At 38.8% G+C, this 23,733-nt stretch overlaps 1 protein-coding gene across 2 annotated transcripts in view; it reads right to left on the minus strand.

The window, feature by feature from the left end:
* LOC126268089 (pentatricopeptide repeat-containing protein 2, mitochondrial-like) overlaps positions 1-16,366 on the minus strand; it is a 63,860-nt gene extending 47,494 nt beyond the window's left edge. The window contains exons 1-2 of one of the 2 annotated variants that reach the window (XM_049973593.1): positions 16,207-16,366; positions 10,193-10,418 (exon numbers count right to left, since the gene is read on the minus strand). In XM_049973593.1, the coding sequence (XP_049829550.1) occupies positions 10,193-10,418; positions 16,207-16,288 (308 nt within the window). In that variant the 5' untranslated portion in view covers positions 16,289-16,366. The remainder of the gene's footprint in view (positions 1-10,192; positions 10,419-16,206) is intronic. The other variant, XM_049973594.1, reaches the window with a different exon arrangement.
* Positions 16,367-23,733: the final 7,367 nt, after the last annotated feature.

The following is a 23,733-nucleotide window of genomic DNA, read 5'->3' on the forward strand; positions in this document are numbered from 1 at the left end:
CACATCATCTTTGTTTTTAGATATATTTTTCCCACGTGGAATGTTTCCCACGCATATAATAAGTTGTTGAGAGTCGTTTGTTATGGAAAAACTGGCGACTTAGAACATCATTATGTTTTCCACAAACAAAGTTGTATTTCACAAATGTTATTAATTGTCTTCATAATGTTTACCACATATAGTTAACGGAAGACGTAGAAACGATATTCCGAAACGAATACGTATAGTGTAAGTCAAACGTTCGAATTAGAATAGATACTCCACGAACAAAAATTTGCTGTGGCAGGTATGAAATATAAACTCCGTTACTTGCTCGTTACACTTGAAGGACAGATGTTGAATGGGCCGAAACGAGCTGCCGCATAACAGCATAGTTGCCTGCTAACTTCGAAGGAAGGTAGACACGGTCCCTAGCGCAACTTATAACATCGTCGAAAATCAGTGCGTACGTGAGAGCTTTGGTACATCCTGTTAAACAAACGGAAAAAATGGAGGTGGTACAACTGGAGATCAATCTGGACCCTTCGCATGAAAGTGATGTGATCGAAGAAGATTCTACAAACAGTGAAGTGGCGAAACAACAATTGAAAGATGCGTTGGTGTATTTTGAAAGCCTCCTTCGTAACAGTAATCGCATCGTAGCAGAACTGTCATCATCAATCAACAAAGAAGCCATGGTAATTGGGGAAGAAATGTTCCAGAATACGCTGCAAATATTCGCCGAAAAAACCCTTGTTCATGATGAGGAACTGATAAGACATTAATGAAATCGACGATAATAATGCCTACGAAGACGTTGAAACGAGTCCCATTGCCAATGAATCATCAGACGAATACAAGCCAGACGAGAAGAGAGGAAAAAAAAAAAATAAAAAAAAAAGGGTACAGCTATATTTCTCTGGATTACAAAATTAGAGCTGTCAATCTGGCCAAAGAACATCCAGGCTGGAGTCTCAAAACTCTAAAAAAAAAAAAAAAAAAAAAAAAAAAAATGGGTGCTCTCGTTTGACAAATATAGGCTATTTATCCAGGTGGGAAGAGCAAATCAAATGTGGCGGTAGCAAATTTGATAAATATTGTACCATCGATTCACGGGTGCATGATCGCTTTGTAGAAGCTCGACAAAACTTCCATCATGTTACAACCACAAACCTACAGCAGTGGCCCTTGGGCGCTGCAAGTCAGTTCCCATATTTCAACTTCAAAGCTTCAAAAATATGTGTTACCGAATTTAAAAAGAAGCATGGTATTCGGCAACGGAAAATCACAAAATTTGTTTCCCGGAACGAGATGGCTACCCAAGACGAAAGTTTGGCCGCAGCGGACACATTTTGGATCCAGACGTGAACGTTGATAACTAACTTCAACAAAGATTTCATAATTAATACTGATCAAACAGGTACGTAAAGAGCTGTTCACAAATGTCACGTGACATGATGATAGAATATGATAGACAACAATTTCTTATGTAAACAATATTTGTTTGTCAGGGTGCCAGTATCAGTCGACATTCAACAGAACTCTCGCTGAGAAAGGATCAAAGGCTGTCCTGGTAACCTGACATGACATGAACAAGGTAACACATTTGTATACGGCACAATATTCAATCACAATGTCTGGACAAGTCTTGCCTCTTGTTTTCGTATGCCTCCAAGAGTCCACAGGCACATTTTGACCCAGAGTACAGAAGACAGTCGACAAGTACGCCAAGAAGTATACCAACGTTGTTATTACACCCTCCAAATCCAGTAAACTAACAATGGGTTTGTTCATGGACTTCTTGCGTAATGCTTTGCAACCATACACACAAAATAAAGAATTTCTCCTCCTGATCAACTCTTGGGGTGGATAAACGAACCTGGCACTATATGATGAGATGTTCCAGGACGATAAGAAGTTACCAACATGCACTATAAAAGTCATTCCTCCAAAGTGCACTCCTCTTGTCCAACCGTGCGACGTGTATTTTTACTGGCAGGTAAAAAATTTGATCAAGCACCTTTGAAATGGTGCTTTTTTAATCGAGTGAAACTGTGACATCAACTCCAGAGTCAATTGTTTAAAAATCCAAACCTGACGAACGATAGAACAATTTTTCAGAATGTCAATCAGGTAGGATTCCCAACAGCTAATTTTTAAAAAAAAAACAATTGTTCTTGTAAAAATGCACTGTTTATCAGATGTGCTCGATGTCGTGCTGTTTTCTGCATTCCATGTTTCTATGATAACTATCACTGTGGTTCATGCGATACTCCAGCTACTTCTGGTCACTAATTGTTAATTATGTGCGAGCGTATACCGAACTTTTCGATAAATTGTATCCACTTGAATATTATTTGTGATACTGTGTATTATTTCCAGTATTATTTTTCCACGACAAACCAAATGAAAGCGTTGGCATGTTGATAGACACACAAACACACACAAACACACACACACACACACACACACACAAAATTCAATCTTTCAGAACCAACGGTTGCTTCATCAGGAAAGAGGGAATGAGAGGGAAAGACGAAAGATTGTGGGTTTTAAGGGAGAGGGTAAGGAGTCATTCGAATCCTGGAAGTGGAAAGACTTACCTTAGGGGGGAAAAAAAGGACAGACACACACACACACACACACACACACACACACACACACACACACACACATATTCATCCGCACATACACAGTCACCATCAGACATTTGTAAACAGTTTGCCTTTACAAACGTCTGCTTGTGACCACTGGTTGCGAAAGCTTGAATTTTGTGTGTATGTTTGTGTGTCTATCAACCTACCAGCAGTTTCGTTTGCTAAGTCACATCATCTTTGTTTTTAAATGTATTTTTCCCACGTGGAATGTTTTAAAAACAAAGATTCCAAGACTTACCAAGCGGGAAAGCGCCGGCAGACAGGCACAATGAACAAAACACACACACAGAATTACTAGCTTTCGCAATCTTCAGGAAGGAGAGGGAAAGACGAAAGGATGTGGGTTTTAAGGGAGAGGGTAAGGCGTCATTCCAATCCCGGGAGCGGAAAGACTTTCCTTAGGGGGAAAAAAAGGACAGGTGTACACTCGCACACAGGAAAAGGAAAGATGAAAGGATGTGGGTTTTAAGGGAGAGGGTAAGGAGTCATTCCAATCCCGGGAGCGGAAAGATTTATGTTAGGGAGAAAAAAGGATAGGTATATACTCGCACGCACAAACGCGCACGCACACACACACACACACACACACACACACACACACACACACACACACACACACATATATATCCATCCATACATACACAGACACAAGCAGACATATTTAAAGGCAAAGAGTGTGTGTGTGTGTGTACATTTCAATTACAAAAACACAAATAATTAAAAAAAAAAGTTGCATGGCGCGAGATTCGATCCGGCGACCTTCGGATTACGAACCCGAGTGCTTACCGCTGCGCCACGACGCTGTAGAAAATTGTTAATCGTAGAGAGTATTTCACTGCAATTGTTTCTTTTAAGTGTAGATTTTCTCGACAATGGCTGAGAAGTGCATGTTGGTGCTTTGCCACATGACACCTCTGGCCATGAGCTTTTATTATGCGCAGTATGAATCGAATCTGAATGTCACAATTGGCGGCCTCCCCTTGTGAGTTATATCCAGATCAATTATTGGTTAAAAATTCAATTGTTGCAGTTTTTAACGATTCATTCCAAAACAAAAGTAACTCCCCTAATGTCACAATAATAATGTGAAATACTTTTGTAACGAAACACTGGGATAGAATAATTTTCCATTATTTAATTACTTTCTAGGTTACACCAATCATCTTTTGAATTATTTACAACAAATATTGGTTTTAAGGCTGAAGCAGTATGGGAAGTACAAGTAGGCAGTGTTTTCCTGTATGGTATCGGCAAGATACATGTGATAATGCCCTGACTTGTGTTAATGAACTGACAAGTGAAGAACAAGACCTTTTATTATGGCAAAGTAACTGTCATTCCTACTGTGATTTAAGTGTTTCGTGTGTGTGTGTGTGTGTGTGTGTGTGTGTGTGTGTGTGTGTGTGTGTGTGTACTGACAAGTGAAGAACAAGACCTTTTATTATGGCAAAGTAACTGTCATTCCTATTGTGATTTAAGTGTTTCATGTGTGTGTGTGTGTGTGTGTGTGTGTGTGTGTGTGTGTGTGTGTGTGTGTGTGTGCGCACACAAAGAAAGATTCTCTTTACATAAAAAAAAAAAAAAATTGCTGTGAACCCTTCAAGCACCATAAACAATCTGTTTCATCTGAACTGCGTGAAATTAGTTTAGATAAGACAAAGACCCTCAAAAAGAGAGGCTTTGGTGTTATTCCTGGGGAGAAAATGTGCCCCCCAACCTGTATCAAACTTATTAATGAAAAGCAAGCAAGTGACGACTCATCACCAGACTATATAAATGACAGTAATGTGAAGGTGCAGACTCCTGAAAAATCTGTGCTCAACACTAGCTTAACTAGTTTAGGAGGATCTCCTGCAAAGCTGCATTTAATTGCTCGGCAATGTCGGTATGCAGCAGCCAAACAAAAATTGGAATCAGCAGCTGGGGCTCTGAAAACTAAAATTTCACATACATATTAAGCTGAGCTAGCTGCTGATGCAAGCATTATCCCTGACAGTGATTCAACAGAACTGGAAGAAAAGGCAAAGCACCATGATGAACTCATGAACAAAATCAAACAGAAAATTGAACATGCAAATAATTGTGAAAAAATTCAGTTACTTACTCTTGTGCCACCAACTTGGTCTCGACAGAAAGTCAGTTCCAAATTTCAGGTTTCTGAATATGAGGTCTTTTAATGGAGAAGGGTATTTTATCATTGGCTGAGCAGAAAAGAGGAAAGACAATGCCACATGACACAGTTAAAAAAGTAAAGAGTTTTTATTTGGATGATGAAAACACAAGAATAATGCCTGGGAAAAAAGAGAAAGTGAAAACCAGCAAAAATACCTATGAACAAAAGCATCTTGTTTTAAGTAATTTAACTGAACTGAGTTCTCTCTATTAAAAAAGTATTCTTCTCTTCGACCAAAACAGTGTGTAGTTCCAGGGTCATCAGGAACACATACCGATGTGTGTGCATTTACCACCAAAACGTTAAGTTGCTTCCAAATTCCATTTCTATTAAAGAAACATGCCAAGATCTAATTAAAATAACAACATATGATATAAATAACTGAGCCTGTATGCTTCGCCTGTGTGAAAAATGCCCCACCACCTCATTGCTTCAAACCTACTTAGAAAATGAAATAGAAGACTACGATCCTGATGAGATAGTTCAGTACAGTCGATGGGTATCAACTGATGGAATGACTAGGTGTTCAAATCACTTCTCTATCAGAAATTCTGTGACACACTAATTAAGAAAATTGAAAAACTTACTCCGCACTCTCATTTCTCAATCACAATCTGATGATCTGAAAATGAAGAAGGAAACACTTGATGAAGGATCAGTGTTAATTTTAATGGATTTCAGTGAAAAACTCAATTTTGTTGTTCAAGATGAAGTACAGGGGTACCATTGGAACAATGGCAGCCGCATTCTTCACACTGCCTATATATATTACAACAAACAGTCACATGCATAAAGTATTTATATTGTTTCTGATGATCTAGAACATGATGTTGCCTTGGTGTACCAGACTCAGAAGACTGTACTGAGTATTTTTCAGTGTGAATTTCAGAAATTCATCTTGCGTATGATAGTTGTGCTGCACAATATAAAAATTGTAAGAATTTCAGAAATATCTGCTACCATGAACATGACTTCCAACATATAAAGTGCAGCTGGCCCTTTTTTGAACCAGCCATGACAAATCTCCCTGAGATGGTATGGGTGGCACTGTTAAAAGACTTGTCACAAAAATAAGTTTGCAAAGAGTTTATAAAGATCAAATACTTACAGCTTCACAGGTATTTGAATTATGTCGTGAGAACCTGTAAGGCATTTAAGTTCTCTTTGTTTTAAAAGATGAAATGGTATAAGTCAGACAATCTTTCTCAGCACTTCACAAGTGCAAAAACAATTCCTGGAACATGATCTATGCATCACATTGTACCAAAACCACCAACCAAGATTAGAGCAAAAGGGCTGAGGTGCAATACATATTTTAGTATTGTGCATGATTTCTCAGAGGCACTTCTGCCACTAATGCCAGAATGCACTTTGCAGCCCACCTGCTATGTTCCATGTGCATACGACTCTTCTTGGTATATGGGAATTATTGCGAAGGTAAATTGTGAAGTAGTAGAGGTTACAGTAAGGTGCAAGCACCCTCAAGGACCATCCCTATCCTTCTATTGGCCTGATAATGATGCTTGTGATATTTCCTTCTCTCATATTCTGTGTGAAGTTGATATCATCACAGCAACAGGCTGTAGTTATTCTCTGATCAAAGAGTCCACAAGGCTGCTGGAAGAAAAGTGGTTCTCATACAAAAAAATATTATCTAAGCATTAAATTGTTTCGTCACATGAGTAGTTCCGAATCAACTTGAATGCAGCACCAGCACTTTGTGCAGTGTTGGCAAAATTGGCTTTTGACAAAATGCTTGAATATTATAAACAAAATGCTATGTAAAGAAGAAAGTGTTTTTATATATATAGCCATTTATTTCTCAAAACTGATTTTTTTGTGTGATGAAACTTTATTATTTGTAGATTTGGGGGTAGGGGCGCAATTGTCCAAACTATTTTTTTCTAATTTAACAATAAAATTAAATTACAGAAGTTTAATTGGGTAATTCTAACAGGTTTTCAGAAACTACTTCTGAAAGGATATTCAGGGAAAAAACTGTCAGAATACCATTTTTTGTTTAAAAACTGCAGCCAATTTTCAAATTTTTACAGTCTGCTTTGAAATAACGCATTGCATTAAACTTTCCGTAATTGCTACCAATATATAGAGCAATAAAAATTGGCAAATTCCATGATATTAGATACAAAAGCACTACACAAAATCTCAGTCCACAACTAGATAATGGGTATCGTGGCCTGGATGACTTGACATGGAATGACCCACATGTGACATTTTCATTTTGTTACTGTTTTAACAAGTGAACAGAAGGTATAAACCTACTCTGCTAACTGTAGAAACTACATGTCCAATATTTTTGTTTACTATAAATATCGTAACTACCAAGATGGTCCACCAAGGGTATCACACCCAAAAATTTGTTGGCATCAGTACACTATGAAAATGCACATGGTCGAAAATTGAAATGAAATTAATGATTAATCCAAATTATCATTTTCAATAAAGAAAACTACTTAAGCCCCTATGTCACTCACACATTCAATGAATGTGGTGGGGAATTTCTAGCTGATGATCCCCCTGCCACATCCACATTTACTACTGACTGCTGCCTCTTACACTCATTTCTTCCAAGCACAAAGAATCATGATTTCTTTCTCCCTTCCTCCCCACAACCCTTTTGCATATGTTTCAGCGCAGGTAATTTGCTGACAAGAAACTTTTTCAATGTCAGATAATGAATCCTGTTGTCATCGTTATTGTTGCTGGTGTGATATTGAGAAATGATAGACTAATGTTTTAATCTGTGTCACTGCTGTTGGTGTGATATTTATTTTAGGGAGTCAAGCTTCCATTTAAAACATTGTGATAACAAAGGCTCCAAACATTCCCAAGGTACTTCTTTGCCTCACAGGGAGTGACAAATCTGCGAATTTTGCTTCTTGTCTACTCTATTTCATAAAGGAACAAACAAATTCTTAGAAACCTGTGATGTTGCATATCAATGTAAAGCTCTACTCGTTAGCTTTTCAGTGATGTAAGTTTCTCTGCTGCATATGTGTTTGAATCAGAATCATAGTCATTTATGCTGATACACATGCATGTAAGTTTCATACAATTTCAAAACTTTGCAGACATGTAACTTTCTTCACAATTGTCATACACCTCTGCAAACTGTTAGTTTTCCATCTTTTATCTGAATCACTGGATGTCCCAAATTACTCAATTACTGAATTACTCATCTGTATATGTGTTGTAAAGAAAAAAAAATGTTTCCTTGTGCGATGTGATGCTCGCCGTATGATAAATAAATAAATGGAGGTCACCAGAGAACTGTATGCACATTAATGTTTAAAATTCATCCAAGTGGTACCTCTTTCCAGGACTTTGAATCTGGTCTAATCATTCAAATATCTTCCTTTTTTTGTTATATTGTACACCGTTGTTTTGCAACCAATTAATCATATTGAGGACATATGCCAAGGAATTTCATTTCTTGATTGGTAAAGGGGGAACATTACCTACAATTATGATTTTACCCTTGGTCAGAATGCGAAGCAAAAAATTCTTGTACCCACTTTGATCAATTAGTAGCATTCATTTTCCTACGATAATGTCCAGTGGCTTTTCAAGCTTTAAAAATTAGTTCTACTTCATTGAAAAATTCGCTCCTGGATGAAAATGTGTAAATGTTTTCAGTAAACTGGTACTTGTGGTTTCATGTGTAACATTGTTCATGTTCTGATATTGAAAAGCTTTGATGACCCTGAAACATCTTACACGCTAAAATACAATATTTGTTGTTTAATTAAAATCTTCTTCTTGCTAGCACACCTCTCCCACTTCAAACCAATTATGTACAACCATTTTTGAACCCAACTTTATGAAACCGTGTCACTGAATCGACAGATTGTATAAATTCAATTTTTTCCCTCACTCCTTTGGTGCAGCAGAGACTTTTCTCCACTGAGAAGAAATACCATATAATAGATCTTACTAAAGTCCTGTCGAAGTTATTGAAGTAAAACATTCCTCCATTCAAATGTTCATAATTGTTCTTACAGAAATATCAGTGAAACTGACACAATGTAGACGCCTTCTGTTCACGAGATATTAAACGTTTTCTTATCACATGACTTTGTAATATCTCTTTAATATCTTTACCCTAATCATCAACTGTAATCTAGGGACATTGTAAATGCAGAAGATTGGTTGGTTGATTTAGGGGAGGGGACCAAATAGCGACGTTATTGGTCCCATCAGATTATGGAGGGATGTGGAACAAAGTCGGCTGCGCCCTTTCAAAGGAACCATCCCGGCATTTGCCTGAAGCAATTTAGGGAAATCATGGAAAACCCAAATCAGGATGGTCGGACACAGGTTTGAACCGTCATCCTCCCGATTGCGAGTGCCGTGTGCTAACCACACACAGAAGAAATTATCTCACAGGCTACTGATTCAGCTCACTGAATTAGCCATTTTGTACAATCAATAACACACACCATAAGCAGTCATGTGGCAGAAAAGAATGTGGGAAATAACTGTTGTTCTGCTTCCCGCCTCACCCCTCGCACACATTCATCTGCACAGCTTATTACATCTTTCAATTTCTTCACCGCTCTGCAGCAAATCCTCTCCCTCCTTTCACACTTTGCCTTTCTGTTAAGTTCAGTCACTCTGGATCTATCATAATACTCCTAACTGCTACACCTGGACATACAACTCAATATTAAATTATGAATTAGTCTTGTCGTTTGCAGTTTTCTTATCCTTGACAGCGCAAAAATTTCTTTCAAGCTTGTATTTTTAACTTTCTTGAAGTCTTTCACAATTCTGCTGTTTGTCTTCAGAAGGTGGTGTGGTTGGGGGAAGGGGAGAGTGAGGGTATTTTTTGTTTCAACATATATCAATGGATAACTCGGCGAACTTTAACATGTCATTGCTCTTGATACAATTTGGCACAGAAGAGAGTTCATCACTTCAAATAAAAATAAATCATGAAGTTAAAAGAGCATGTTGTTCAGTTCCATGTGCAAGTGTTGCCTCACTCCATATTTTAGGCTCACACATTTTGTTATTATCCTGCTCAAGGAAATGATACATAGAAAGCCAAACCGCATATTTTGTGCTATGTGGAAGGAAGACTTCACTAGCACAATAACAGTCAATGCCATGTAACACACAATCAGTAACTAATCTCATTAATGTACTACAGACATCCCATGATGAACATTTTATTTAAAATTGGTAATCACAAGGAACAAACATATGACTGAAACATCTCATAAATTCAGTGGCTGAAAACTGTTTTACAATTTATTTTGAACCACAGTATCCTAAATAAATCACCTGCAGACAATACAGCATTCAACAACACACAGTTGCTCATTTTAAGAAAATTTAACATAAATGCAAGAGACAATACCTTCTGAGCATTTTCAGCACCAATTCCACATCATTTTCACCAGCTAAGTGGACCATGTTTTTCAGGTCTTCAGTGAAAACTAAATTTTTTGACTCTGGATGAGAAATTTCTTCCATCTTTGATCGAAATCTGTCAGCCATATTCGTAAACTGGTTTTGTACCCTCTCTCTTGTTTTGCTGTAGTTGTCTAGTCCCAGTGCAGCTGCAGAGTATAGTGTTCGAATGCCTGTGGAACAGAACAAGTATTACAATCCAAATACTAAAATAACTTTCAGAACTTAGAAACACTGATTGTGATGATGATGATTACAGGTTCAAGGGGCTAAAACACTTGGTTATCAGTTCCTTGATGCACAGGAAAATGATGGAAAAAGATATGAAATGAGAAAGAACTGTCAGCTGCAATGTATGTGAGCATGTCATCGTTGTTGAAAATGTGTGTGACAGCTGTTTTAGCAGGATAGTTAAAAATGAGAAACAACTCAAGCAGCTAAAAACTGTAGCTGGTTACTGAGGGTTACACCAAGAATCATCACAGTCAGTATAACTAAAATGGGGTGAGAAAATAAATGGCACAAGGAAATGCAGACTGTAAGAACTTGGCAGCAAATTAGCTTAAACAATTACATCAATAAAATACACACACAAAAATGTGCAGAGGGATAGAGTAGCCTGAGGGCAGTCGCGTACATGTTGTAGTGAGAGGTACTCCCCCCCACAACCATCCCAGACTCTGAACATGAAGGTGCTTTAAATTTTTTTTATATAAAATCTGCTGTCCTATAGGAAACATAGGCCTTTGGTAGCTGCTAACTCATCGTTTGCAAGTATCTGAGGTAATGAGGAAGACAGGTTTGATCTCAGATCAGCCAAAAGGTCACACAGGTTAACCGAAGCGTCGATTCCACCTGATGGCCTTGACCCGTGACATAAGGCTGTTGTGGTGTGTGAAGTCACGACAGCACGGAGTTTAGTTTGTGAGAGTGGCGTGCATGTAGGTGTCATTTTGATATGATCGGTGGTGCTCTCTGGTGGGGTGTGTGTGTGTTGCGTGTTAGGTGATGTTTTTGGTTTAGTTTGCGTGTGTGGCGTGTTTATAGGTGACATATTGTTATGGTCGGTGGTTCTATCTGGTGGTGTGTTTATGGTAAGCATGTTATGTGGTGTATGGGGTTCACCTGCATGGTAGCACTGCACGTGTGTGGTATCAGTGGTGACTGTCTTTCAGCGGAATATTTTTCAGCGAGTTAACGATTTTGGTTTTGTTATGTCGACGTAATTGTTTTTTTCCTGCTGGTTGTGTGTGAATTTTGGTAAATCACTTTGGTTATGTCTTTGGTAGGTGTGGATATGACTGACAAGGTCAACAGTTTTCAGTTGTCGATGACGATGGGGGACAGTGTGTTGTCTCTAGTAAAATTTCTTCAGCTATTCAGCCTGTCGGCTAAAGTCGTGAAGTGTTCAATGTGTCGTGAAGAAATGAGGCTTACTAAAGTTACAGCGTCTCGGATCAGGGATGGCTATATGTGGAAATGTTATACGGACAACAGGTCAAGGGAAGTGTTCGATTCTAATTTTGATTTTCTAGGTCTTTTTTTTGTGTTAGGATTAAGTATGGTGGTGGTGAAAGTTTTGAGACTTATAGTGTGGTATCGGTAATTGCTGTTGACCTATATAGGTCAAGGGAAGTGTTAGATTCCAGTGGATATTGTTTTTAGCTGATTTTGGGAAGGTTGAGGTCATTTTATTTTATCGTTTTTGTTGTTTGGTTTAGAGGCGTTGGTTTATTTTTTGTTTGTCCCCACCCAAAACCCCAATTTCCCTCACTTGTCCTGATAGTTTCATTATCTTTTTGGACGAATATGTATTTGATGGTTTTTCAATCTATTTTTGGGTTTGTTGTCTTGTTTACATTATGACATCATAGTCGCTATATGGGAGTTGTTGTGAATGGTCATTTCCGACATATTGGTGACGTCACTGGTCAAAGCAGAGGGGTAGAATCGGATGTTTCCGTTAACCCGGGGACACTCCCCGAGAATTTGGGGAATCATGAGAGGACTTCCACGCTTGTTTTGAGGAGAGTCATCTTGATGTTAAAAAAACTTGTTGACAAGTCTGGTGTCGGCAATAACAGTTGGCAAAGTCCAATGGCATCTTTCCAACGGGCCTGAAGAGAAGTATGCCATGCCTTGGAGGTGCCCTTGATTGCTCTGTTTGCTGAAGGCTATGGTAGCCTGCCTTTCCATATCTCAGGTTTTCTAGATTTAATATCACAGTCGCAATCTTAAATCTGTGCCCAGTAATTCAAATCTGAGTTTGTCTCCTGTGGTTGCTTCCTCAGCTAATTTGTCAGTGACTTCATTCTCCAGAATACCCATGTTTCTCGGTGTCCAGATGAATGTTACCATTGTACTGGAGCCATGATAGTCAACTAATAGACTTTGGATGGTAGCGACCACAAGGTTTTTGTGGCAATACTGAGACACACCTAAGTAGCTCATGGTGTCACTTCAAACCACCAAGTCTTCTGTAGTGAGGGTTTTAACGTACTGCACAATCCTCGATATGGTGACCAACTATGCCACATATACACTCCATGCACTAGACAGTGGACACTTTTCGTGTCTCATTGCTTGTCAAAAGCAAATTGATTCTGTCACTGACTTTGGATCTACCCATGTAGATGGATGTCAAATACGTGTAGCCATAGGGAACCAAAGGGAACAAGCATTGGAGAATGGTGACATCACCATTTTCTTAGGGCCATCTGAATCATAGGACTGGATACGTACCACAGAGGAAGGGGGGAGGGAGGGATGCTGAGAGAACTCTATTAACACAGACAAGAGGGGCCAATTGGAGGTCTCTGGATAGAGCTTTGAATTGTATACCACTGGTCTATCCATTTTTTGGTGATTCGTAAGCAGTCTGCATTGTTTGTTCTGAAAAAGAATTCAGTAACACAAACAGGTTGGCATCTGACAGATTGTGACCACATAGTTCACCAGGAGTTGCTGGTGTCTAACCCTCTGTGATGAGATACCACCTTCAACCAGTAGACTGTCTACAGGGCTTGTGCAGAAAGCTTCAGCTGCCAACCGCACACCACTGTGGTGGACAAGGTCTTAGAAGCTTAGTACCATTGGTGCTACCAACCCGTAAGCAATACATCGAGACAGGATAAAAAATAAAAGTCAGTTAAAGAGTCACAACAGAACTGTGTGATCTGCAACTTAGGAAGGTCTACTGAGAAATATGAGGGCATTAAGTTTCTAGCTGACATAATTGTTTTAACTATGCTGACTTATTGTCCAATAAGAGGACTAAGAATTTGAAAGTTTCAAAGACTTCAAGGTAAAGTCTAGGTTCTGATGCAATCCTGAGTCTACAAAAGCTCACCAAATGAGTTTTTACAGGAGAAAATTGATATCCATGTTTCATGGCCCAGCTGTGTACTTCTGTATGTCCCCTGAAGATGACACCCAGAGATGCGCATCAATGTAGAGCTGTAATACATGCACAGATCTTCGACACAAAATGATGGTGAGATCGTGAGTCCCACTGCGGTCAAGACACCGTTGGCTGCAATGGCAAAGAGGATGCATTCAAAACTGATCCAAGATGGACCTCAATTTCCTATACATATAGGTCGCTGATGGCTGAATCTATCCAAATCTGAAACAGCTATATAGGTCACGGTAGTGTTAGATCCCAATTTATGGGATCAGGAGCTGCTGTTGAGCTATATAGGTCAAGGGAAGTGTTCGATCCCAATTTGTGGGATCGAGAGGTGCTGTTTAGCTATACAGGTCAAGGGAAGTGATATATTCTAACTTGTAGTATCGGGAGCTGCTGCTGAGCTATATAGGTTAAGAGAAGTGTCCGATACCATGATATTGTTTTTAGTGGAATTTGGGGAGTTTTTTTTTTTTTTTTTTTTCGTCATTCAGTATGGTTTTATATGGGAGTGGGTGTCTAAATTTGTTTATATTTAGTTTGTCCCCAGCCAAAAACCCCCAATTTCCCGTGCTTGTCCCGTCAGTGTCATTGGGCTGTTTGTGGAATGTGTGTGTGTGTGTGTGTGTTTTTCGATGTATTTTCTTCTTTATAATGTTAATGTAAAGTCTTTATATGCGCCATATTGGATTCGTGGTTTATGGTCGTTTTCGCCATATTTGTGACGTCATGGGACAAAGCAGACGGGTGGGATCGGATGCTTCCGTATTTCCAATTGCAATGGTGGTGGCGGAGGAGGAGGAGGTGGTGGTGGTGGTGGTTGTTGGAGGGGGGGGGGGGGGGGAGGTGCAGTCGATGTGCAACTAGCCATGCTTAACAAGGCTCTGTGTTCACCTACAGCACAGGCAACTCTCTGAGCACGTGGCACTCATGGAGCCTATCCACTTGGCTTTCTGAAACACCATTCACAAAGGTATTTTAATCTATATATGGAATAGGTATGCTCTTAAAAATTTAAATTAAAACCTACACTTAATGTCATCGCCTTCAGCTTGAAAGTCAAGAAGTGTAATAATGTATTAAGTTGTTTCATAAATAACTGAAAATCACAAAATGAAGCCTCTATATTGTTATTATTATTAACTTTTCGCGAAAATCTACTTCTGCAGGACAAGCTTCAACTGCAAAATCTGTGTCTATCAATGAATTTACATTTGTATCCCTGCCTAATGTAAATGGCGACTACTCTTTTCTCTGTATTTGATGAACAGTAACTGAATGTTAGGTTATATCCATCCATATTCAACATTCCTACATAGGTCATCAAATGATGTTCAGAAACACACATTGAAAATACATGATTTTAAAGCTGCAGGTCATCCAAAGAATTCAGAAATTTAGTGGTATTTTTCAACCCTCTAGCACTCTTGATACAAAAGGTTTACTTCTTTTGATAAAGATAGCCTGAGAGCTGAGTGTATCTGTTACATCTCAACCTTACAAATTCTGCTATCAAACCAGCCAATATCCCTTTCCCACCCCTGTTAATATGTAAGGTATGCCTTGTAAACCCTGGCTGTTAATAGCACAAACAGAAACCCAACTTATGTGTGACCCAGTCCCGTGACAGAAGCATGTTGGCCCAACTCGAGGAGTAGTAGTTTAGTATTTAATGATCCATAGACAATGAGGTCATTAGAGACTTAGCACAATCTCCGATTAGGGAAGGTTGGTGAAGGAAAGCAGCCATGCCCTTTGGAAGGAAACATCCTGGCATTTGCCTTAAGCAACTTCAGAAAAGAATGGAAAACCTAAATCAGGATGGCCACACGCAAGTTTGAACTATCTTTCTCCCAAATGCAAGTCCAGCATGCTAATCACTGTGCTGCCCCAATCTTGACCCTACTCAAGGAGCTGGTCAGGTTGAGCCTGCCACAACGTCTCAAAACAAATACGAACCTAAATATTTATATGGCTGATTGCGGATGCTATATGTAGCAAGTCACTCTTGATACAGAAGCCAATGCCCCTAAGTGTTATCCACAGGTAAATGCGTTGAGACTGAGCGAATGCTGCAGTTTCTTTAAAATGAAGTCATATTAAATGTCCTTGAAGATTAACGGGATCACACCGAAATATATTCAAATGTTGCTTAATCTGATCCTGCACGTATGCAAGCTGCTACGAATCTTGGTATCTCCAGAATTCGAATTCACCCACCAATAAATGGGAGTATAAGACGGGTGCGTGACAGCTAGTTTACTTATAGGTTACCTAGGTGAACACAGCTACTTTCACAATATTTGTGGGATGTCTGCTATTACGACCGGTACTTACTTAAATGTACACCTGTCTATTGAATAATGTCCTCTCAGCTTTCTCAAGTGTCTTACAAAAACAAACATGGAAAATATTGTAAACATTTTGTTTAATCGAGTTGTTAATCATTAATAAAGGACAAAACCACATTACAGTTTGAGGTTATGTCTCGCCGGTCGCTAATTATACAGTTTTTCCTCTGCTAATCTACTAAAGAAACTGAAGTTCACACTCACGAGAATCTCTTAACTGTCTGTTGAGTAACACATACCGAGGAAACGAAAACAATTCCAAAACAGATCTCGTAAACATCGACATTTTCAATTCATTTACTCAATCCACAATATCAAACACACCTCCCAACCTTTCGTGCAACACCATTGATCCAAACAAAGTAATAAGACAGATAACACCAGCCAAAGATCAAATTCGTTCGACAGTTCAATTAACTTTTAGCTACTGGCGCCAAAACGCTCTCAGCTGCCATGAAACCACTGGTATCGTCATGTACCGTTTCAGTGCATTGCAAATAGGAATAGAATATTAAATATTGTGCTGTATGAAAATCGTGATGCAGACGGCTTGACGACGTTGAATGCTCAGTCAGAGGGAGGGCTGAGCGCGCTGTTGTCCAGCGCAAAAGGTCTTCTTCAGGGCACGGACATGGTTCAGCAATCCAATTGATGAAAGGCTCACTTTGAGAGTGCGTCAGCTGCCGTGTAGTAAAAATATGTACCGTAAAGCTGGGCTACTTTGCCCCTTGGGGGGTAACTTTGCTCCAACTGTGAAAAAAGATTCAATCCTGCCAAGCACTTATTCTATTTATTTATTTATTTATTTAGTCCTTCAAATCCTATATGTATAGAATATATACAAGGATATTGGACATGATTAGGTATTTACAAGATAAAAATACAGTTTGTATTGCAATGCTAAGGACTAGATAGTCAGGTAATTTAGCACAGATTCTTAAATACAACGAACATCACAGGATATTGGACATGGTTAGGTATTTACAAGATAAAAATACAGTTTGTATTGCAATGCTAAGGACTAGATACTCAGGTTATTTAGCACAGATTCTTAAATACAACAAACATCGCAGGCAACATACAAAGTAGAATATTAGTAATGCATCTTTATTTTTGTTGTTTGGCTTTTATATATTCTGTCAGACTGTAAAAGCAATGATCAATCAAATATGCCTTTACTTCAGCCTTAAAACTACAGAGTTTACCTATTGATTTAATATGTTTAGGTAGATTATTGAAAACCTTAATCCCAGTATGTAGTGTGCCTTTTTGGCACAATGATGTTCTCACCTGTTTCACATGAAGGTCAGATTTTTGCCTTGTATTGTGTGCATGTATATCTTCATTTTTTAATAAGATATCTGCGTGTCTATCAATATATTGTTTGATGAAAACTGATGTTTCGTAGATAAAAATGCAGGAAAGAGGAAGAACTGACAGTTTTTTGAATGTGGGTCTGCACGATTTCGTATTGTTTACCCCTTCAATAATTCTTAGTATTCTCTTTTGCATCCTGAAAAGTTTAATATTTGTTGTTGTATTACCCCAGAAGATTATGCCATATTTAATTACAGAATGCACATAGGAGTAGTATACATTTAATAGGCTGGCTTTGCTGCAACAAGTTTTTTAAGATCTGTATCATGTAACAGGTTTTGCTTAGTTTTCTCTGCAAATATTCAATATGTACCTCCCATTTTGTGTTGTTCTGGAGCCAGAGGCCCAGAAATTTAGTGCTGTTAACACTTTCAAGAACTCTGTCCCTAAGTTCTATTTCTATGTTTGGGTGGTGTCTTCCTTTTACATTATAGAAGTACAGTGCTACTGTCTTTTCTTTGTTTATAATTAGCTTGTTGTATCTGAACCACTGTTCTACACTGTTCATTGTTTGTATAGCAGAGTCTTTTAGTTTTTGTTCTGTTTTACCACTAATAAGGAAGCTTGTATCGTCTGCAAATTGGAGGGTAGTTTGGCAATACTTGTTGTACATAAGATCATTGACATAGAGGAGAAACAGGATGGGTCCTAATACAGATCCTTGAGGGACACCATATTTCACATTTTCATATCCTGAATAGAAGTAGCTGATTTTGTTATGGTCAGTATATTGCACTTCAACCACCTGTTTGCGACCACATAGGTATGTCTTGAGCCACTCATTGGATATACCTCTAATTCCTAACTGGTCAAGCTTCTGCAGTAGGGCATTATGGTCAATGACGTCAAAAGCTTTAGATAAATCAAGACATATGCCTGTCACAAACTCACTTGCATCCAGTTTAGCATAGATTTCATTAAGAAATTCGAATATTGCACTTTCAGTTGAATAGCCTTTCCTGAAGCCATGTTGTGAAGGAGATAGAATTTTATTTTTATTTAGGAAATCAGACAATCTCCTATAAAAAACTTTTTCTAAAATTTTAGAAAATACAGGCAGTAGGGCTATTGGTCTATAATTTGAAACACATTCTGGATTTCCTTTTTTGAACAGTGGTTTCAGCTTTGCTGTTTTCAAGCATGAGGGGAAGGTTCCTGATGCCAGTGAGCTGTTGCACAAATGTGTCAAGGGTTCAGCTAAGGCAAGACAGCATTTTTAAATAATAATTGCATCTGGTATTCCATCAATTCCACATGAGTACCCTGTTTTCAAGGTTTTTATAACTGATAAAATTTCTTCAGAATTTGTGGGTGAAAGGAACAAAGATGTAGACACATTTCTCACACTATTGCATGGTGGAGGGGATATTTTGTTGTGTTCTTCCAGTCCACTCACCAACTGTTCACTTACGTTTGCTAAATATTTGTTGAAGGTCCCTGCAAGTTCTGTTGGGCAAGAAATCATTTGTCCTTCATAACATAAGTTCATATTTTTATATTGTTTAGTTTCACTTGTTGTTTGATTTTTTATAACTTCCCATATAGCTTTAGATTTGTTTTTTGAATTTTCAATGTATTTGTCATTTGCCATTGTTTTAGCTTTTCTTACAACATTTTTGAGGATCCTCTTGTAATTATTCAGGTACAAATGAAATTCAGGAGGCATGTTCTGTGTCTTTGCTATAGTGTGTAATCTTCTTTTCTCTGCACAATATATTCTAATACCTGTTGTAATCCATTTGTTCTTTTTGAAGTTAGGTTGACATTTTTGCCTTTTTAATGGAAATGCAGCTTCAAAGTATGACATGAAGATTTCCATGAATTTTTCAAACTTTTTGTTAGTATTTTCACAAGTATACACTTCATACCAAGTTTCTTCACTTAGTCTCAGTACAAAAATGTTTATTTGTTTGTTAGTGAATTTCCTTGCTTCTTTTACAAGATCTTCTTTCTCAGTTGTTTCACTTGGGGTGTGCAAAGCAATAAACTGTGCATAGTGATCACTGAAGCCAGTATTAAGATTTCCGGCCCAGAAATTGTTATTTACATTTGTGTTTATTAATATCTGATCAATTGGTGTACTAGTTGTTGGTGTAACTCTTGTAGGAGAGTCAATGGTGGTTTTTATGTTATATGTTTCCAGTAGGGTCATCAAGCTTTGCTGGTCTTTTGAGATTTCTTGAAAATCTATATTAAAATCTCCACATATGATCACTGTTTTGTTGAAGTTTTTTATAGTGTTTAAAGCTGCTTCTAGTTGGTGACAGAAATCATTTAAGTTCCCATCAGGGCTCCTATATACACAGATGATTATTAATTTTAATGCAGAGAGTTCAACTGCGGATACTTCAAAAATTTTCTCTTCAGCTAACAGTTCAATGGGTTTTATGTTAAAATAATCAATGCCACTTTTAACAAATATACATGACCCTCCATGACTGGATGTAATTCTACAAAATGATGAAGAAAGATTGAAGTCTGCAAGTTTTGTGACTGACATTGCATCTTTAGGCAGCCAGTGTTCGGTTATACACACTACAGAAATGTTTTTTAGCTCATCAGTACATAAAATTTCAACTTCACTTAATTTGTTTAGCAATGATTGGACATTTTGATGAAACAGCATGAAATTAAAGGGTTTGTTAGGCTTTGGCATATTTAATTGATCACTTACCTTTACCTTGTCAATAAAATTTTTTTTCCAACAGTTGTCAGTTTCTACTAGCTCGAATGTTTGAGTTATTCTGCCATTCGCTATTTTGCATATTTTATGTTAACTATTTCTCTACTTTTTAGGTAATTTTCTTCAAGATAAAGTGGTATTTTGCTACCAGAAAACAGAAGGAAATGACATTCTTTTATTTGTAGAAATTAGTTATTGTTAAAAGCTTACTCTAAAAATTGTAGTCAGCATATTATTTGTCACTGTATGATCGAAAGCAGCCATGAAGTGAATTTTCTGGGAGAAGTGGGGCAACTTTGCACTAATTACTGATAAAATGAATCAAAGTAGCTCCAAAGCCTTTTAATTACTTTGTTTTAGACTTTACACAGGTTAGGATGAGTTTCATTACGTTAAAAAATTAGTAATACTAAGAGAGTAACGTTTTTATAGTGCGGAACGAGTGCAAACAGGAGCTAGGACCTTACCAACATGCAGTTTACAGCACTGAAAATCTGAAAGAATGCCTGGAATTCATAAGCAATGGAACACTTACTTGAAATGCCACAAAATGCTTTAAAACCGCTGCCTGATACTAGTAAGCAACTTAAGAAGATAAAAATTCAGACAGTGCTTGGATTATTGTATTGATGAAGACCAATTAGAAGAACAAGTACTCGATGAAAGTCTGGATAAAAATTGGGAAACATACAGAAGAAATCAATTGGAAATGATAGCAGCATCTATAAAGGACGAAGAGAGCCTATCAAAACCACAGGCGAAACAAAGCAACCAGCAAGTAGAATGATGTGTTTGTGACTAGACGGTGTGAAAATAAACATTATGCAGTGGAGGAGGCCATCAGTGAACCACAGCTACACTTGTGCAGCATTTTGTTAAGCCATAAGGCATAAAGAGGTATTCATAAAGTCTGAATGGTGTTAAGATGTCAGTCTTTTGTATATCATCAGGCTGCATCTGAATGTGTAGAAATTCGTGCTAGCAGTAATTGACATTGAAGATTGTTGGCATGTGAGCGCATGAGGAATCCTGGAGATTCAGGACAGGGTAGTTGTCATGGGTTGTTCTAGAGTTTAGAACTTTCCAGTTGCCATGAAGTCTTGTTGTACTACCATCTTTCTTGGCAATATATTCATGATGCCAAGGGGATGACAGATGGGTGGAAAATACCTGCTTGTATGAGTCTGTGAATGGTATTTTTTAGCTGTTGGTAAATCTGCTGGACACAGGCGACGAGGTTTGTATCTGATGGGAGGACCATCTGTAGTCACAGTCCTGCCCATTGAAACATCACATGCTGCACAGACACAAGGCTGAATGTGGGCAGTTGCTGGGGCCAGTGCACTGTTTACTAATACTGCAGGTAGCAGTGTACTGGCCTTGAAGTGTGTGATGTTGTTGATTGATGGGTATTGCTGCGGTGAGTGCTGTACCGAGACTGGTGTGTAGACAGGTGATGAGGAACGGGGGGGGGGGGGGGGGGGGCACCTCGTCTGCAGTGGCTGGTTCGAAGTGCTTGTTGACATCTAGCATTGGTATGTGGCAGAGCGTAATGCCTATGAAGTCTGTGCCATGGTTGCGAGGGGGTGTGGAGTGTGGGGTGGCATCCTGTTTGTCATAGCTGGCCGTTTTGAAGGAAGCTCCCATTTTTGTATGTATGCTGTTGTATCTTTGGATTCAAAGATGTTTATGCGGTGGTAGAGGTCAGAATTTTCGACACAAAGTAATCATGCTTCTGTGAAGGAGTCAATGTATTGCTGTTGAGTGGAGGGAATGCTTTCAATCATAGTGATGCACTGGTGGGCTGTTTCTGTCATAGAATCATAAGAAGAAATGGGTCTGGTAGAACGAGGTGTAGTGAGAATAGTCTTAGAGAATCGCCCTTGAACCTGAGCCCCACTGATTTGGAGCATTAATGCTGTGTGCCCTACATCAGGCAAAAGTTTATGGTTATGTAGGAAGCCCATGTCGATAATAGGTTCACACATGTCCATGCTCTAAAATGTCCAGGTGCATTGTAAATCCAGTGTAAGCTGAACAGTGCATGAAGAGTGTCATGGATGGCGATTCCTGAATCATCTCCTGTGTGTAGACTAATAATCAATGATGGCTTGAAAGTGGCCCTGCCATCAAAGGGTAGGAACTGACAGAGCCCATATTCATAAGAAAGAATTGTTTTGTAGTTAGTTCGTGAATGAAGAGACATCTGTCCACAGGTGCCACAGACATGAAGTGAGACTGTGCAACATGCGAGAGTGATAGGTAACTATATTGTGTTGAGTGAACTGAAGCTCAAATTTCAGTTCACTGAAGACATTTGGGAACTCACAAGGTTTTCTACATTTTGGAGCTGTGTGCCTGGAAGTTGTATGAAAGTAGCAGAACTATCGTGATGAGGTTATGTTGTTGGGTGTGTCCTTGTCGCATGGCAGGTATGGCGTGTTCTTGCTACAGGTTGTTGGAGCTGGATAGTGTGGTATGACGTCACACTCAGGCTGCATCAAGCTGGTATGTCTAGCAGTGGTGGTCTTGAAGATGATAACACCCATGTGCTGCCTGGGGTGTCATCATCCTGGTTGTTTATTAATTGACAGTAAAGTATGATGGAGAACATACGGTCAGCTAATATGAGTCATATGTCAAGATATCCAGACTCATGCATAATCATCGTTAGTTGTAGTTCGGTTGGTAGTTTAACACCCGCAGTATCCATAGTACCATGTCCAGCATGAGGGTATGGTCAACGTTTGCATGGAGATGCCACCAGAGGTGTAATGGATTGTTATCGTGTAGCTGTTGCTCATACAAAGCCTCCTGCACTTGTTGTTGACGGGTTCTTGAGAGGCATTGCTACAATGCCTCAGTTTCACTGTGTCACATTTGTTCATTTTTGGTGGTAACAATATGACATCACTGTTGACATCTAGATTGCAAAGTAAACGGATGTATCTAGCCTTGTCATTGAGGACTCCTGTTGTTATAAAAATATTGTCAGTCATCGTGCACCACAAGGAGAGGTTGGTGACATACAAAAGTAGCAATTTGAACTGAGTACTAAGCTTCAGACAAGAAGTGAAGGGCAAGTTTGCAGCATTGCCTCTTGTGGCAGGCAAGGTGGCCGGCAATTGTCCATGAGGTCCAGTTTGTTGTGGTGAAATGGAAACAAACCAGATGTTTGCATTGTTGATGTCAAAGATGCAGGAGACACACAACTTGTGTCATACATAGGTTGCACTCAGTTTTGAACATTGCCCACAAAACCACCATCCTCGAAATCTAAATGCAGGCCCATACTGTGAGGCAACATGGCCATCAATTGTTCATGACACACAAATAGTTGCTGAGAGATGGTATGTGAATGTTCATATTGCACAAGTGACACGAAAGGTGTGGGTAACATGAAAATGTTTCTACAAACACTCTGGGATCATTGCACACTGGTAATACTATTATCTGTGGAGTTGTACTCATGGTGTGAGGATGGATTCATAAGTGGTAGATATTGCTGATATGCCAAAGGTTTGATGATGTCAGATGGGGTGAGTCTCAAGTCATTGATGCACCCAATTTTCAATGCTGTTTGTGCACACTGAGGACACATCACATCCTGCCCTGCAATCCTGTCACCAATGCAATCCAGAAGTGGCATACTGGCTGGACTGTTATGTGAG

Source organism: Schistocerca gregaria, chromosome 4 (genome assembly GCF_023897955.1).
Source record: "Schistocerca gregaria isolate iqSchGreg1 chromosome 4, iqSchGreg1.2, whole genome shotgun sequence".
Lineage (NCBI taxonomy): Eukaryota > Metazoa > Arthropoda > Insecta > Orthoptera > Acrididae > Schistocerca > Schistocerca gregaria.